Genomic DNA, 13,187 nt, shown 5'->3' on the forward strand with positions numbered 1-13,187 from the left:
CTGGAACAGATAGTATTGCAAATTCATATGCTTACCTGATCCACCTTAGTCTTTTATCAGATACAGTTCCAGCAAGTACTTCCTAAATAACCTCTGTTTTCTTCATTGCTATTGTAGGGAAGAGGGCCTGTCCAGGGGAGGCCCTGGCTAGGATGAAGCTCTTCCTGTTCTTCAGCACTCTGCTCCAGAATTTCACCTTATCTCTGGTTGGGGACACCAAAGATACGGATGTAATGTCTTTATTTATGGACTTCAGAAATAATCAATATCCCCTTATACAAGCTGTTAAACGTTCAGTGGACACTTGTGATCAATAATTATGAGAAAGTACCCACATTAATAGATACTCAAATAAAGCATGTGGGATGGTTATTACATTTAAAGGCAATCTTAAAAATGATGTGGAATACAAATGTAATAGTTTTTATAGGAAAGGTAGCTATTCTGACCTCTTATCTGATGACATATTTTGGCACAATTAACAATACGTCTGAAATACTTAATAGTTCCCCCCCCCCCAAGTGGTATTCACCAAAACTGTAGATTTAACTATGTAAGGGTCTCAGTTAGAAGTATTATCACAAATTGATGTTGTGGACTAATCTATATTTGAAAGTAACAAGGAAGATCTTGTATTAGTACAATTTGGCTAAATGCAAGATTGAGTAATTTTCTATTGACAGCTAATGGTTGTTTTAAAGACTGACAGAATGAATATTGTATCTGATTGAACTATAATATTTGCTATATCTAATTTCTGATAAATAACTTTATTATTGTGGATAATAAAGAATTAGAACATATAAGTTCAGAAAATCAATGGTTCCAGAAGTACAAAGTGCAAAAAATACATCTTAGGATTTCAAAATGGAAGCCATTGCTAAGAAAATGTTGTTTCATTTTTAACTGGATTAAACTCAAAGGACTCATGTTCTTTTTTTGTCCACTACTGATAAAATATCCTGTCAAAAGGCAAATAAATTGACTCAAGGAGATTCTGCCTACAAAATGGAATTAATCAACAACCCAATTACATGAATCTTAAATAGATATATTATGCAGAATGCCCTCAAGGATATCCTTGTTGTGTTTATAGTATTTGATGATGGTCAAAACCTGACCAAAATAAAACAAATACCCTTCAAAAATATTTCCAATTCAATTTGATGCCTTGATCAAATTAATTTTTGATTTTCTTTTATTCTTTTCTGCTAGCTTTTTTTAAAATTTTAAATTATTTGAATTAAACCAGGTTGTTCTCAAATCAGAGACCAACTGCCTCAACTCCATACATTAAATGTTTGAGGGTCTCCACTTCTCCTCCCAGAAGCCTCAGTTTACCCACTATACCATCTCACATCTACTTTGGTGTAGGCACTTGTTAAGTGATACCCCCCCCCCCGGTCTAAATTCTCTGGGACAGAAGCAGAAGAGGCAGATGAAATGTGCTGTTGATCTGAGGAGCTGGTCAGCCATTAAACATTTGAGATTGTTCTAGAAGACAATGAGCAGAACAATGTGGTGTGTGTGTGTGTGTGTGTGTGTGTGTGTGTGTGTGTGTGTGTGTGAGAGAGAGAGAGAGAGAGAGAGAGAGAGAGAGAGAGAGAGAGAGAGAGAGAGAGAGAGAGAGAGAGAGAGAGAGAGAGAGAGATCTAACTCACATCATGAGGGGGCAGATTATGGTTGGCACATAGCTCAAGAACCATGCCAACAGTGACTCAAGGTAGAGCAAAGATGATCAGCATGCCTGCTCAAAAAGAAAAAGCAACTAATGCCCCTAATTTAGCCACCCAAGCATCAGTGGGTATCGAACTGCTGTTTCCTGGTCTTTGGACTTCTGTTGGAAAACAACTATCTGACTCCAGATCTGTTCCTTATCCAGCATTTGGATTCCCAGTATTCCTTTATGGTGTGTGTGTGTGTGTGTGTGTGTGTGTGTGTGAGCAATATAAGAAAATATAAATTAAAAACAATTTAACAGAAATCCCAATTTATGTTTAAAAATAAATAAAAAAGATGAGTATTCCATAACAGAGAATCTTTTGCCATGTTCTTCCTGGACAAATATCCATTTTACAACATATATGCATTTTGTTAGCAATTAACATTAATATGGTGTACAAGTAGGTTTTTTTCTACATGGCAGGAAAAATCCAGCGAAATGCAAATAACAAAAGATCAATGTGCCTGGCTTTTTTCTAGATAAATCAAATGACTAGGCTGAACACTGCAGATGGTCCTGGCCCCAATGAAAAATTGAAATTGAACCATAGAAACATAATTTGTGTTGTTTTCGCTGCTCATAGCACTGCAGCAAAACAAAACAGATCATGCCAGTCCAATCTTATTTCATTCTTCAACATAGTGACTAAATTAGTAGACCAGTGAAATATTGTGGACACAATATACTTAGACTTCAGCAAAGCATTCAACAAAGTAGACCACAAACTACTTCTTGGTAATCTAGAAAAAATGGGATAGATAGCATCACCACCAGATGGATTCGTAACTGACTGACAAACTGTACTTAACTAGTAGTCCTTCATGGGTCTACATTTACATGGAGGGAAGTAAGTAGTGGGGTAGCATAAGGTTCAGTCTTAGGACCAGTTCTCTTCAATATCTTCATAAACGATGAGCGAATAGAACAATGACAATGAGAACAATCAACCAATGGAACAACTTGCCTTTGGAAGTTGTGGGAGCTTCATCACTGGAGGCTTTCAAGAAGATATTGGACTGCCATTTTTCAGAAATGGCGTAGGGTCTTCTGCTTGGGCTTGGGAGGAGGGGCATTGGATTAGATGACCTACTAGGTCCCTTCCAACTCTGTTAATCTGTTAAACCTAATCTTCTGGTGTTCTTCTCACCTTTTGCAAAACTACAGCAAAATCTGGAAGGATGATTTTAAAAATCTGTCTGATTATAAACATATGAAAAATCTGATCTGGATTTTTCAGAAGTGAAATTCAATATCCAGGCAATGGAAAAAGAAGTTTCTGTTGGGAATCTTGAAGAATCATCATTCCAAAATGAAAAAGATATTGATTAAATAAACTTAATAAAAATCTAGAAGGGAAAACAGAGCTGCTAACCAAAATTCTTGTAGAAAAAAAATGCAATGCAGAACTATCATTCCAGATTCTGAGAGTAAGTGATTCAAATGGGAAAATAGCACAACGTTCCACAAATGGGAATGGGAGAAAATTAGAAAGACATCAGATTATGTCATGTCTCCTTATCCTGATTTCTACTTCATTCTCTCTGGAAGATTCAGATTACAGTGCAACAAATGAGAATAATCAAGGAAAAGAGCTTTACTTCATTGATCCAGAGTGTCTTGTAGTACTGAACAGCAAATTTTCTGCTGAGTTTCTCTGCTATCAAATTTCTGTAAAAGTACCATAAATATCATCTAATTTTGTAGTTTTAGACCTTTCAGAATATTCTTTCAATATTTTGGACTGACTGAAACTTCCAAGCACTATTACATTTTTTGATCTGATCCTTCTGAAATAAATTAGGGAATGTGCTGTTCTGGTGGATGAGTTATTATATAAGCAAGTCTTTTTTGACCATCACTAAAGCTGGCCATATCCAAACAATGAATGTGACTATTGGAAATACAATTCCTCCTCCTAATACTTACTGACATGTTGTGGCCCAGCAGGAGCCATTAGAGCTGCCGATGGACTCCAATAGCGAGGAACCCTATGAGTTGGCTATGGAGGATGTGGAGGACCCTGGGCAGGGTTCAGACTCCGAGCAGGGACCAAGGAGGCTGGTTGGCCACCAGGAGGTGCCTGAGGCATGGAGCAGTGGGGAAGATCAAAGGGAATTTGTCCCTGATGCCCAGCAACAAAGGGCGGAGAAACGGAGGAAGCAGTTATGGAGACAGACTCATAAGAGATAATCAAGTCCAGGTGGTTGTGGCTTGGCTTCTCCCAAGAGAGTATATAAGAAGAGACTTTGGGAGGAGCCCTTTTGTAAGACACAACCATTCATAACAAGCTGGAGAAGCTCTTGTTTGTACTGTATCTCTTGTCTGTGGGAGTCTGGATTGCTGCCATCGTCTTGCCAGTGAGTCGTGTTGGGCTTTCAGGACAGAATATGTTTCAAAGTAAAAAAACTCAGTTCATGTTGGTTTCTGCTGTCTTTAAACATTAAAATCTAACCAACCTTGAAGAGATTTCCAAAGTCCACCAAGTCACATTTCAGGGTAATTCTTCCTGCATGACCTACCTTTAGTGACAGTGAAACACAATTCACTCTTCATAAACAGTAGAACAAAGCAAAGGCAAGAAACATTTTAATTTGCAGATTGTCTAGAATTCAGGACATGGACTAATCAAGAAAGTAGCTGGAGGTCTGCATATTATTTGAAGGATTAGATGAAGCAATTATTTTAGATATATTTTTCCAAAAGTGCATATGTGATCCTAATATAAGATCTTAAATTCTTAGGAAATCCTTCTTGCTGAATTATAGGTGCTGTGGATAATTGGGCTAAGGTTTTTTTTTTCCTGCTAAAATAGATAAAAGCAGGCCTACCCACCGGTAAAAAGTTCACAGTACTGAATTCAATTCCTTAACAAGCTGGTGACAGGAAAAAAATCTTAAGACTCACAAAATTCAAAAGTTATTTGGGTTATCTGAAGGACTGCCTCTTCCTAGTTACATCTGCTCCAGAGGTGGTATTCAACAGGTTCTGATAAGTTCTGGAGAACCGTTAGTGGAAATTTTGAGTAGTTCGGAGAACCGATAAATATTACCTCTGACTGCCCTCATCCCCATCTATTCTCTGCCTACCGAGTCCCAGCTGATCGGGAGGAAATGGGGATTTTTCAGTATCCTTCCAGCCACACCCACCAATACACTCCAAGCCATGAAACACCCATTAAGCCACGCATACAGAACCAGTAGTGAAAACAAATTGAATTCTGCAAATGATCTGCTCATTCATCAGATCAGGCAAGAGAGGGGTGCTGGAGGTGGGGGGGAGGTTTCCCATCTCTCAGGGAACTGCACATGGTGACCTGTTATGCCCCCCCTTCACGGCTCTTAACAAACGGCAAGACAAATAAACTTAAAAGGAACTTTCTTTATCAGTTCTCAGTTCAAACTGGCTTCGAGCCCAAAAAATAATATAAATACAGTCTCTTGACTCGATAACGGAATGAAAAACAAAACAACACTTACAAGCACTGCACTTCTCCAGTGTAGCCTTGAATCAGGGTTACAGGAAACACCAAAGCACTTATCCAAGTGTATCAAGCAATGTTGTACGCATGAAGGAACGTTGACTCCTGCGACTAGGGCATGGCAGCATCCGTCCTTTTATCTCCAAACCTGCCCCTAACAAGCCCCAGCTGCATAAGGAATCTTGTATCCCGAAAAGACTCAAAGCAGACATCTGCTGAGTCACAACACTATCCCCCACCGCAGGGTCCTTTCCCCGGGGTCCGATGGTCTGGCTGCGGTGGGAATGTTGTGTCCACAAGATGACCTGCACCCATTTCCCTTGGTGCCTTTTTCATGAATCCCAAACCTCTGGAGGCATAGCCCCCTTGAATCGGAACTCTTTAGCTATCCGGTGGCCACCATGTTTCCTTCCGCCCTTCCTGGCATTGATACCCCATCCAGGGTCATCCACCCTCCGCAAGGCTGACCCACCAGCCCCCCCACCATCGGAGGTTGATGGCAGCTCTACCAGATTCATCTGAGCCTTAACACCCTGTCCAGGGTCCTCCACCCTCTGCAAGGTCAACCCACCAGCCCCCCCACCATCGGAGGTTGATGGCAGCTCTACCAGATTCATCTGAGCCTTAACACCCTGTCCAGGGTCCTCCACCCTCTGCAAGGTCAACCCACCAGCCCTCCTACCGTCGGAGGTTGACGGCAGCTCTACTGACTTCGGCCGAGCCTTAACACCCTGTCCAGGGTCCTCCACCCTCTGCAAGGCCAACCCACCAGTCCCCTTACCATCGGAGGTTGATGGCACCTCTACCAGCTTCGGCCAAGCTTTAACACCCTGTCCAGGGTCCTCCACCCTCTGCAAGGCCGACCCACCAGCCCACCTACCATTGGAGGTTGATGGCACCTCTACCAGCTTTGGCCAAGCCTTAACACCCTCTCCATGGTCCTCCACCCTCTGCACGGCCGACCCACCAACCCCCTTTCCATCAGAGGTTGACTGCAGCTCTACCGACTCCTGCCGAACCACCATGCAATCCCCTCCCACAGAGCCCTTCCCCCGGTTTTGATGATCAGGGTGCGGCCAAGAAGAGTTGGTGACGGCCTCCCTGGAGCACGGTCCAAGACCCTGGTACCCCTCTGGGACCTTAAAGACAAAGCCCAGTGCTGCGAGGACCGGAGTCGACAACAGCTAGAATCTCGGCGGAGTTCTCCTTGTAGACCGGGCCCAATGACACTGGGCACATGACTTCACGCACCTCCATACATCATTTTTCAGATGGGGCCACCAAAATTGACGGGAAGCCAGGCGCAATGTCCGAACAAAACCCAAATATCTTGACGCAGATGCACAATGAATCTGCGCGAGCACCCATCGATGGATGTGCCCTGCGGGAACATAGAGCCGGCCCCGACACTTCAAAAGATCCCCTTCCAAAGTCCATGGGGACGCCGGCCCCACTTCTGCCTTTCGTCGCTCCACCCAGTCATCACCCCGCTGCGCATCCCGTACCAGAGCCTGCATGCTCACGGGATGACAAACGGCAGCGCAGGATGCAATGGGTAGAAACGTCCGAGGTGGAAGCGAGTTCTCAGGGTCGGAGTTCTTTACTTTACTCGGCAGGGCATCTGCCCTGGGACTCCACACACCCCGCACGCACGCTATCTTGTGCGAACGGGGTAACATGGCTGCACCAACGTGCTGGTTGTCCGACTTGATCGTGTGTTGCTGAGGGACAGCTGCAGTCTGCGCAACCCTTCTGCTCTTCTTGGGGCAGCTCCCTGCCAGGTGTCCAAGATCCCCACAGTAAAAACACAATCCCTCCGCACATTGTCTGTCCATCTCTGTGACACTCGCGGTCTGACAGCACCCAACTCCATGGGCTCCTCCTAGTCCACTGCAGTCCCTTGCTGAACCGGCATGCTGGTGGTCTCCTGGAATACATGGCGAGGCCTTCGCCACTGCAGCCGGGCATCGATCCGGAGGCACAGGTGGATCAACGCGTCAAACGTGGTGGCCTGTCCACCCTCGAAAGTTCATCCTGCAAGGCCTCAGACAATCCATCTTGGAACGTGTCCATTAGAGCTGGTTCATTCCATGTGGAATCCTGGCTACGTAGCCTGAATTCAGACACATAGTCCTGCAATGAACCACTCCCCTGCTGCAGTGATTTCAAACCTCTAGCAGCTGTTTCCCCCTTGACTGGATCCTCAAACATCCCTCCGAAATACTGGCAGAAGCCCTGGAAGGGCCCTGCTGAACCAACAAGGGGGCGGCCCATCGGGCAGCTGTACCCGAGAGCAAGCCGACAACGAATCCCACCCTCGTCCGGCCAGTGGGAAAGTCCTCCACTCCCAGGCCCAGGAACAGCCAGCACCGTCCCAGAAATGCGGCACACATAGCTAGACTCCCACCATATCCATAGGGCATGGCCACTGGGCACCTCCTCCCCGGCTGGGGGGGGGGGGGCATGGCACCCTAACTGTTGAACCTGATCCAACAATATTGCGATCTGCTGTGCCATCAATCTATTTTCAGCCATCAACTGCTCCATAATTACTGAGATTAAGGCTTGTCAGGAAGGAGTCAATCTGTTCTGTCCCCCCATCAGGGCTCTTAACAAACGGCAAGACAAATAAACTTAAAAGGAACTTTCTTTATCAGTTCTCAGTTCAAACTGGCTTCGAGCCCAAAAAATAACATAAATACAGTCTCTGACTCGATAACTGAATGAAAAACAAAACAACTCTTACAAGCACTGCACTTCTCCAGTGTAGCCTTGAATCAGGGTTACAGGAAACACCAAAGCACTTATCCAAGTGTATCAAGCAATGTTGTACGCACGAAGGAACGTTGACTCCTGCAACTAGGGTGTGGCAGCATCCGTCCTTTTATCTCCAAACCTGCCCCTAACAAGCCCCAGCTGCATAAGGAATCTTGTATCCCGAAAAGACTCACAGCAGACATCTGCTGAGTCACAACACGCATCTAAGATGAAAGTAGTTCATCCCAGATGGTGGTGGTGGTGATGATGTTATCCATTCAGTGGTGTCCAAGTCCTGGTGATAATATGGTCCAGGTCTTTCCACGTCTTCTGATCTTGACCTAGTTATTTGAGTTGTTCTGTGCTGTGCCTTGTGTGCAGACATTGTGTACTTCTATGTCACTTTTTCCACTGGTCAGTTTTTCATTACTAGACTTGGATATAAATGAATTGATAAAAATATTCCTTTCCATTACCTGATGGACAGAGTGTACCTCACAAACAATTTGATATTGATTTGGAAAGTTTATAAAACTTTGGGGGAATTGAAAATTGGGTTTAATTTACCTCAGAGGCTTCCTGGTAATTTATTCAATGAAAATATTGACTATTTAAATTATAATTCTATGATGAATTAGGAGTTTAGTAGTTCTGGATGAGAGACCTAGTCTGTGTAAACCTCCTGGAAGTCACAGTTTAAAGCCGTTTGTATTTCATTACCCTCATAGTACTGAATTCAAGTCTGAAGGATCATCTCTAACAAGCTGCCAAAGCTGAGGAAAGAAACACCTTAAGTCCTACAAGGTTTCAAAAGCTATTTGCGTTATTTGAAGAATAGTTCCTCAGGCAGGAGAGGGGTCATGGAAGTCCATATTTTAAGGAATGAAGTAGACAAGGCCCTCAACCTGTCAGCGCCCCCACCTGTCAGTAAGATCCTTGTCCCTCTGAATGTTGAAAGCCTCCAGGACAGTGACCAGAAGGTGGATCCAGGCAATGATTAATATGTCACTAGAGTGGGAGGTATTTCTGAAGGCTTTTAAGGAGACCTTGGTTTGTCTTCTCCTTAAAAAACCATCACTTCCAGGATAACTTTCATCCAATTTCCTTTTTGGTGAACGTTGTGGAAAATGTGAGGACCTGACAGCTTCAGAGGGCTCTTGGGCTCTTTTGTTCAGGTGCTAGATTTCTTACAATTGGGCTATTGTAATGTGCTCTATTGAGCCTACCTTTGAAGAGCATTTGGAAGTTACAGCTGGTACAGAGTGCGGTGGCTCAGACAGTTCATGGGGTCCAAAGAATGCCCCATATAACATCACTAATCTGTGAGCTGAATTGGCTGCCGGTCTGCTTCCAGGTGCAATTCAAGGTCTTGGTAATCACCTTTAAAGCAGCTCATGGCATAAGTGCAGACTACTTGAGGGAATCAATTGGCTTGGCTCATCCCACCTGTGCTGGCATGCTGCAGGCTTGATTATTCTAGCTGGCAGTGTTCAGGAGAAGAGCTTTCTCTGCCATTGCACCTGTGTCAGCCTCAACCCTCCTCGCCTTTCATAAGGGCTGATAGACCTGACTTTCCCAGAGTATAAGAGAGAAGCAACCTAGAACTAAGGATAAATTTTCTAACAGTGAGAACAATTAACTAGTGGAACATCTTGCCTTCAGAGGTTCTGAATGCTCCATCACTGGAGGCTTTTAAGAAGTGACTGGACAACCAATTGTCTGAAATGGAATATGGTATCCTGCTTGTGCAGTGGGTTGGATTAGAAAAACTCTAAGGTCTCTTCCAACTCTTTTATTCTGTTATTATTATTTTCTTCTGAAATGATTTTTACCTTGCATAGTTATATAAAAGGCAAATGTCCATGTTTTCAATCCAACTTATATGTACTCCATATTGTTGCACAAAAAGTACAGAAACAAGAACTCATTTCAACCTAGAATCCAAAGGTAGAGATGTTGGTAAATAATTACCCTGTATTGATAACAGTAAAAGAACAAATTGATTTTTTTCAAAGGATCATGGAAAATATGTTATTTAAATGTGATTGGGGCTCCAGTTGCCTTCTTCTTTTAATATTGTCTGATTGAAACCGTTTCTGGGAGTTTTGAAGAGGAAAATAACCCAGAAGAGGATGGAGCTGACATGGACAGGAGTTGCGCTTCTTCTCTGTATACTTTTTACCCTTTTCTCATATTTCCAAATGTACAAGAGAAAAGGGCATGTTCTGCTCCGGGCAATGAGGTTCTGCTCGGGCAGCCAGTTAACTCCATGCTTGGGAATATCTTTCAGATCACGTTTATTATCAGGCATCCTTAATAGCAAAACTTACAGTTCAGTGTTAAGATTCTTCTGACTTTCCATGATCTGTCCCATCACATAGTGTAAAAAGACATTAATTCCTCTAACCCATACTGCTGGTGCAAAGCTGCTTCTGGTCGTGCTGATGGCGATTCAGTGAGTGCCCAGTAATAAATCAATTTCCCGGGCAGAGTACCCACTGCCCAATCGGGGAGCACAGATGTGGTCACATGTTATGGGACTACATTTCCCATGAGGTAGTAACATTTCCCATGAGGTAGTTTCTTAAAGGAGACAGCTCTTAATTCCTAAATTAGCTATATACTGTTGGGACAGCACACTGGGACAGCACACTCCCCACCTGGAATTATAAATTCCACTATCAACTAGCCTTTAACTAAAGATAAACAAAAAACATGGCATAAAAATGCAAACTGACTGCCTAACTAATTGAGTTACACAAAGACATAGCATGACTATCTAATCAACTAAGATAAACAAAGGCTTAACATCAAAAATGTTATTAACTGACTAATTAACTGAGTATGCAACTCTACCTAACTGATTAACTGGGTTACATAAGTCATAGCATCAAACAGTGCAAACAATCATGTAAACACAAAGCATGCAAAGCTTGAGGTTCAATCTTCTAGTTCAGTCTTTCGTGGCAACTGTTCTGGGTCGCTGATTGGTCTGGTGTAGAATTTCTTGGTGGAAATCTGCTTTGCGACCTGAGCCTCCATCTGACGAACTAGTTCATCATTACTGGGTGGGGCTTGGTGCACAAGTCCCATAGGCCATGAGTTCCAGTGGACACAAGTCCCTTAGGCCACAAGTTCCAATACATGTCTTTGGGAATGAAGTTCCCTGCTGGTTCTGGCCAGTCACCTGTCTTCTGGGTCAGTAAGGTGGCTGGAGTAAGGGCAGTTGGTATTTCAGGATCCAAAAACTCTGGAACCAAGGCTTGAGAGTTGATGATGGCTGCACCTTCTACCACGAGGGTGGTGAAGATGATTACTGCTAAGCCCAACATGAGAGGCTTCCGTCTGGAGAGTTGTTTGAAGCGAGGTGGTTCTTGGGACTGGTTGACAGGTAGTTGTGGTGCTAGTTTCACCTTTCCCAAGATGAGACTGATGTGGACGTTGTTCTCCCCACCGTAGACGATGTGAACGTTGTTCTCCCCACCGTAGACGATGTGAACGTTGTTCTCCCCACCGTAGATCTTGAAGTATCCTACAGCTGTTACCGCCTTCATTGTGGCGATAAGCAAGGTGGGAACATACTTGCGCTGGACAGGAATGCCTTGGAGACAACTCAGGGATTCTCGCCATATTGGCCGGTCTTGCTTCTGTTGGTTGTGCTGTTCGTTGCTGGACCACATGAAACATAGATAACTTTGATGGTTTTCTCTGACGAGGAATAAGTAGAACATCTGCTGGATGTTGTCCATGATGGCTATGGCTTCCTTTCTGGGCTGAATGAGCATGCTGAGTAGACTGTTTGTGAGGTCGGGACTTTTGAAGAACACTTTATTCAGAGAGGGACCTTGGGATTGCACGCTGGTATCAAAAAGTGCTCGAATCTGGTCTGGCTCTTGTGGCTGGCACTTTCTAAAGGATGGTGGGTGCCAACATTCTTCACCAATTTTCAGAGGTGAAGTAAGTTCTGCGTGTCTGTTCTGGACTGTCTTGTTCTCTACTAAATTAGCTATCATGTGTATGATTTGTCTCAGAATGAAGAGGCGAGGGAAAGGTTGCTCATAGTTATTTAGAAACCGTTGCCTTGGTATGCAAAAGGGTATTGGGGCCATCCAATTTTTGGTGGCCTCCTGTTGGAATTCCTTGACCATGAGCCTAAGAAATTCTTTGTTCTCTATTGACAAGGTCAAATCATTCTCTTCTTTGCTGGTCTGGAACACTGTTGCTCCTAAAACTGGTTTGAGTGTCGAGGTCATGAAGTGTTCTTGGCATGGTTTCAAGTGGGATGTTCTTCCATTACTGAGAGTGGAAGTTGTGAAGACATTTGTCTGGGTTGGGACCTGAGGTCGATCGACATACACCATCCCAAAGATGCCCCTTCCAAGTTCTGTCTCGAGGGCGGATGGGGAGTCCTTTGGACCTTTGACCACTTGTTGAGGGGTGAAAGCTTTGAAGGAGTCTGTTCCAGGCAAGAGCAGGATTTCGGCTTTGGGATCCAGAACAGGAGAGTGATTACTCATGTGCTTCAGGTGAGATGGGATGCTTGCTACCTCTGGTGTTGTAATCTCACTGCGATCATCTGGTGGGTTGTCCCATTCTAGTAACGGTGGCAGTGGGAGCTGAGCACTCCCATCTAACTCTTCTCTGCAGAATCCATTGACTTCCCTCCCCACCATGCACTGGGACCCGGTGCATGTTGATGGCATGACGTGCGTTTCTTCATTTTGGACATTGATGAGACTGTTGAGAATTGAGTCTCGTGATCCAGATCGAGATTTTCCACCTTGTTCCTGTTGTGGTGGGCTTGGGTCTTCCATGTAGGCCTTAACATGCTTTTGCTGGTTATCTTTTTCCAGCTTCCTAGGACTGTGGCTGAGGGAGGAACAGTTAGCCTTCATCTGTAGAACTTTGGCCCGTATTAGTCTTTCTTTTGCTTCCCGCTTGCGCCGGAGGTATTCCAATTGAGCCTGAGCTTTGGCTTCTGCAGCTGCCTTGTCTGCCTGAGCTTTGGCTTCTGCAGCTGCCTTGTCAGCCTGAGCTTTGGCTACTGCAGCTGCCTCGTCTGCCTGAGCTTTGGCTACTGCAGCTGCCAACTCTTCCTTCAGCAGCTGCTCTTCTCTTGCTGTCTCTAGGTCTACCTCTGCCATCCCAGCTTCCATTAGTACCTCTCCAGCTGTAGCTCTTCGTGAGCTGTGGCTGTAACGGGAAAATTGCTGTGAGACGCTGCTACCT

General features: G+C 44.3%; 2 protein-coding genes across 3 annotated transcripts in view; both read left to right on the forward strand.

Moving 5' to 3' along the window:
• The window catches only part of LOC148048124 (cytochrome P450 2C20-like), a 42,921-nt gene extending 42,544 nt beyond the window's left edge, over positions 1–377 (forward strand). For both annotated transcript variants that reach the window (XM_087709806.1, XM_087709805.1), the window contains one exon: positions 118–377. In XM_087709806.1, coding sequence (XP_087565932.1) covers positions 118–317 — 200 coding nt within the window. In that variant the 3' untranslated portion in view covers positions 318–377. The remainder of the gene's footprint in view (positions 1–117) is intronic.
• An 8,737-nt stretch (positions 378–9,114) lies between these two features.
• Positions 9,115–13,187, forward strand: part of LOC148048126 (cytochrome P450 2C20-like) — a 34,875-nt gene continuing 30,802 nt past the window's right edge. Inside the window, 1 exon segment of the mRNA XM_087708243.1 lies at positions 9,115–10,180. Coding sequence (XP_087564369.1) covers positions 10,091–10,180 — 90 coding nt within the window. The 5' untranslated portion in view covers positions 9,115–10,090.

The sequence above is a fragment of the Thamnophis sirtalis genome, unplaced genomic scaffold, assembly GCF_051295495.1.
Source record: "Thamnophis sirtalis isolate CommonGarterSnake01/CBP01778 unplaced genomic scaffold, rThaSir2_p1.2 scaffold_3, whole genome shotgun sequence".
In the NCBI taxonomy this organism is placed as follows: domain Eukaryota; kingdom Metazoa; phylum Chordata; class Lepidosauria; order Squamata; family Natricidae; genus Thamnophis; species Thamnophis sirtalis.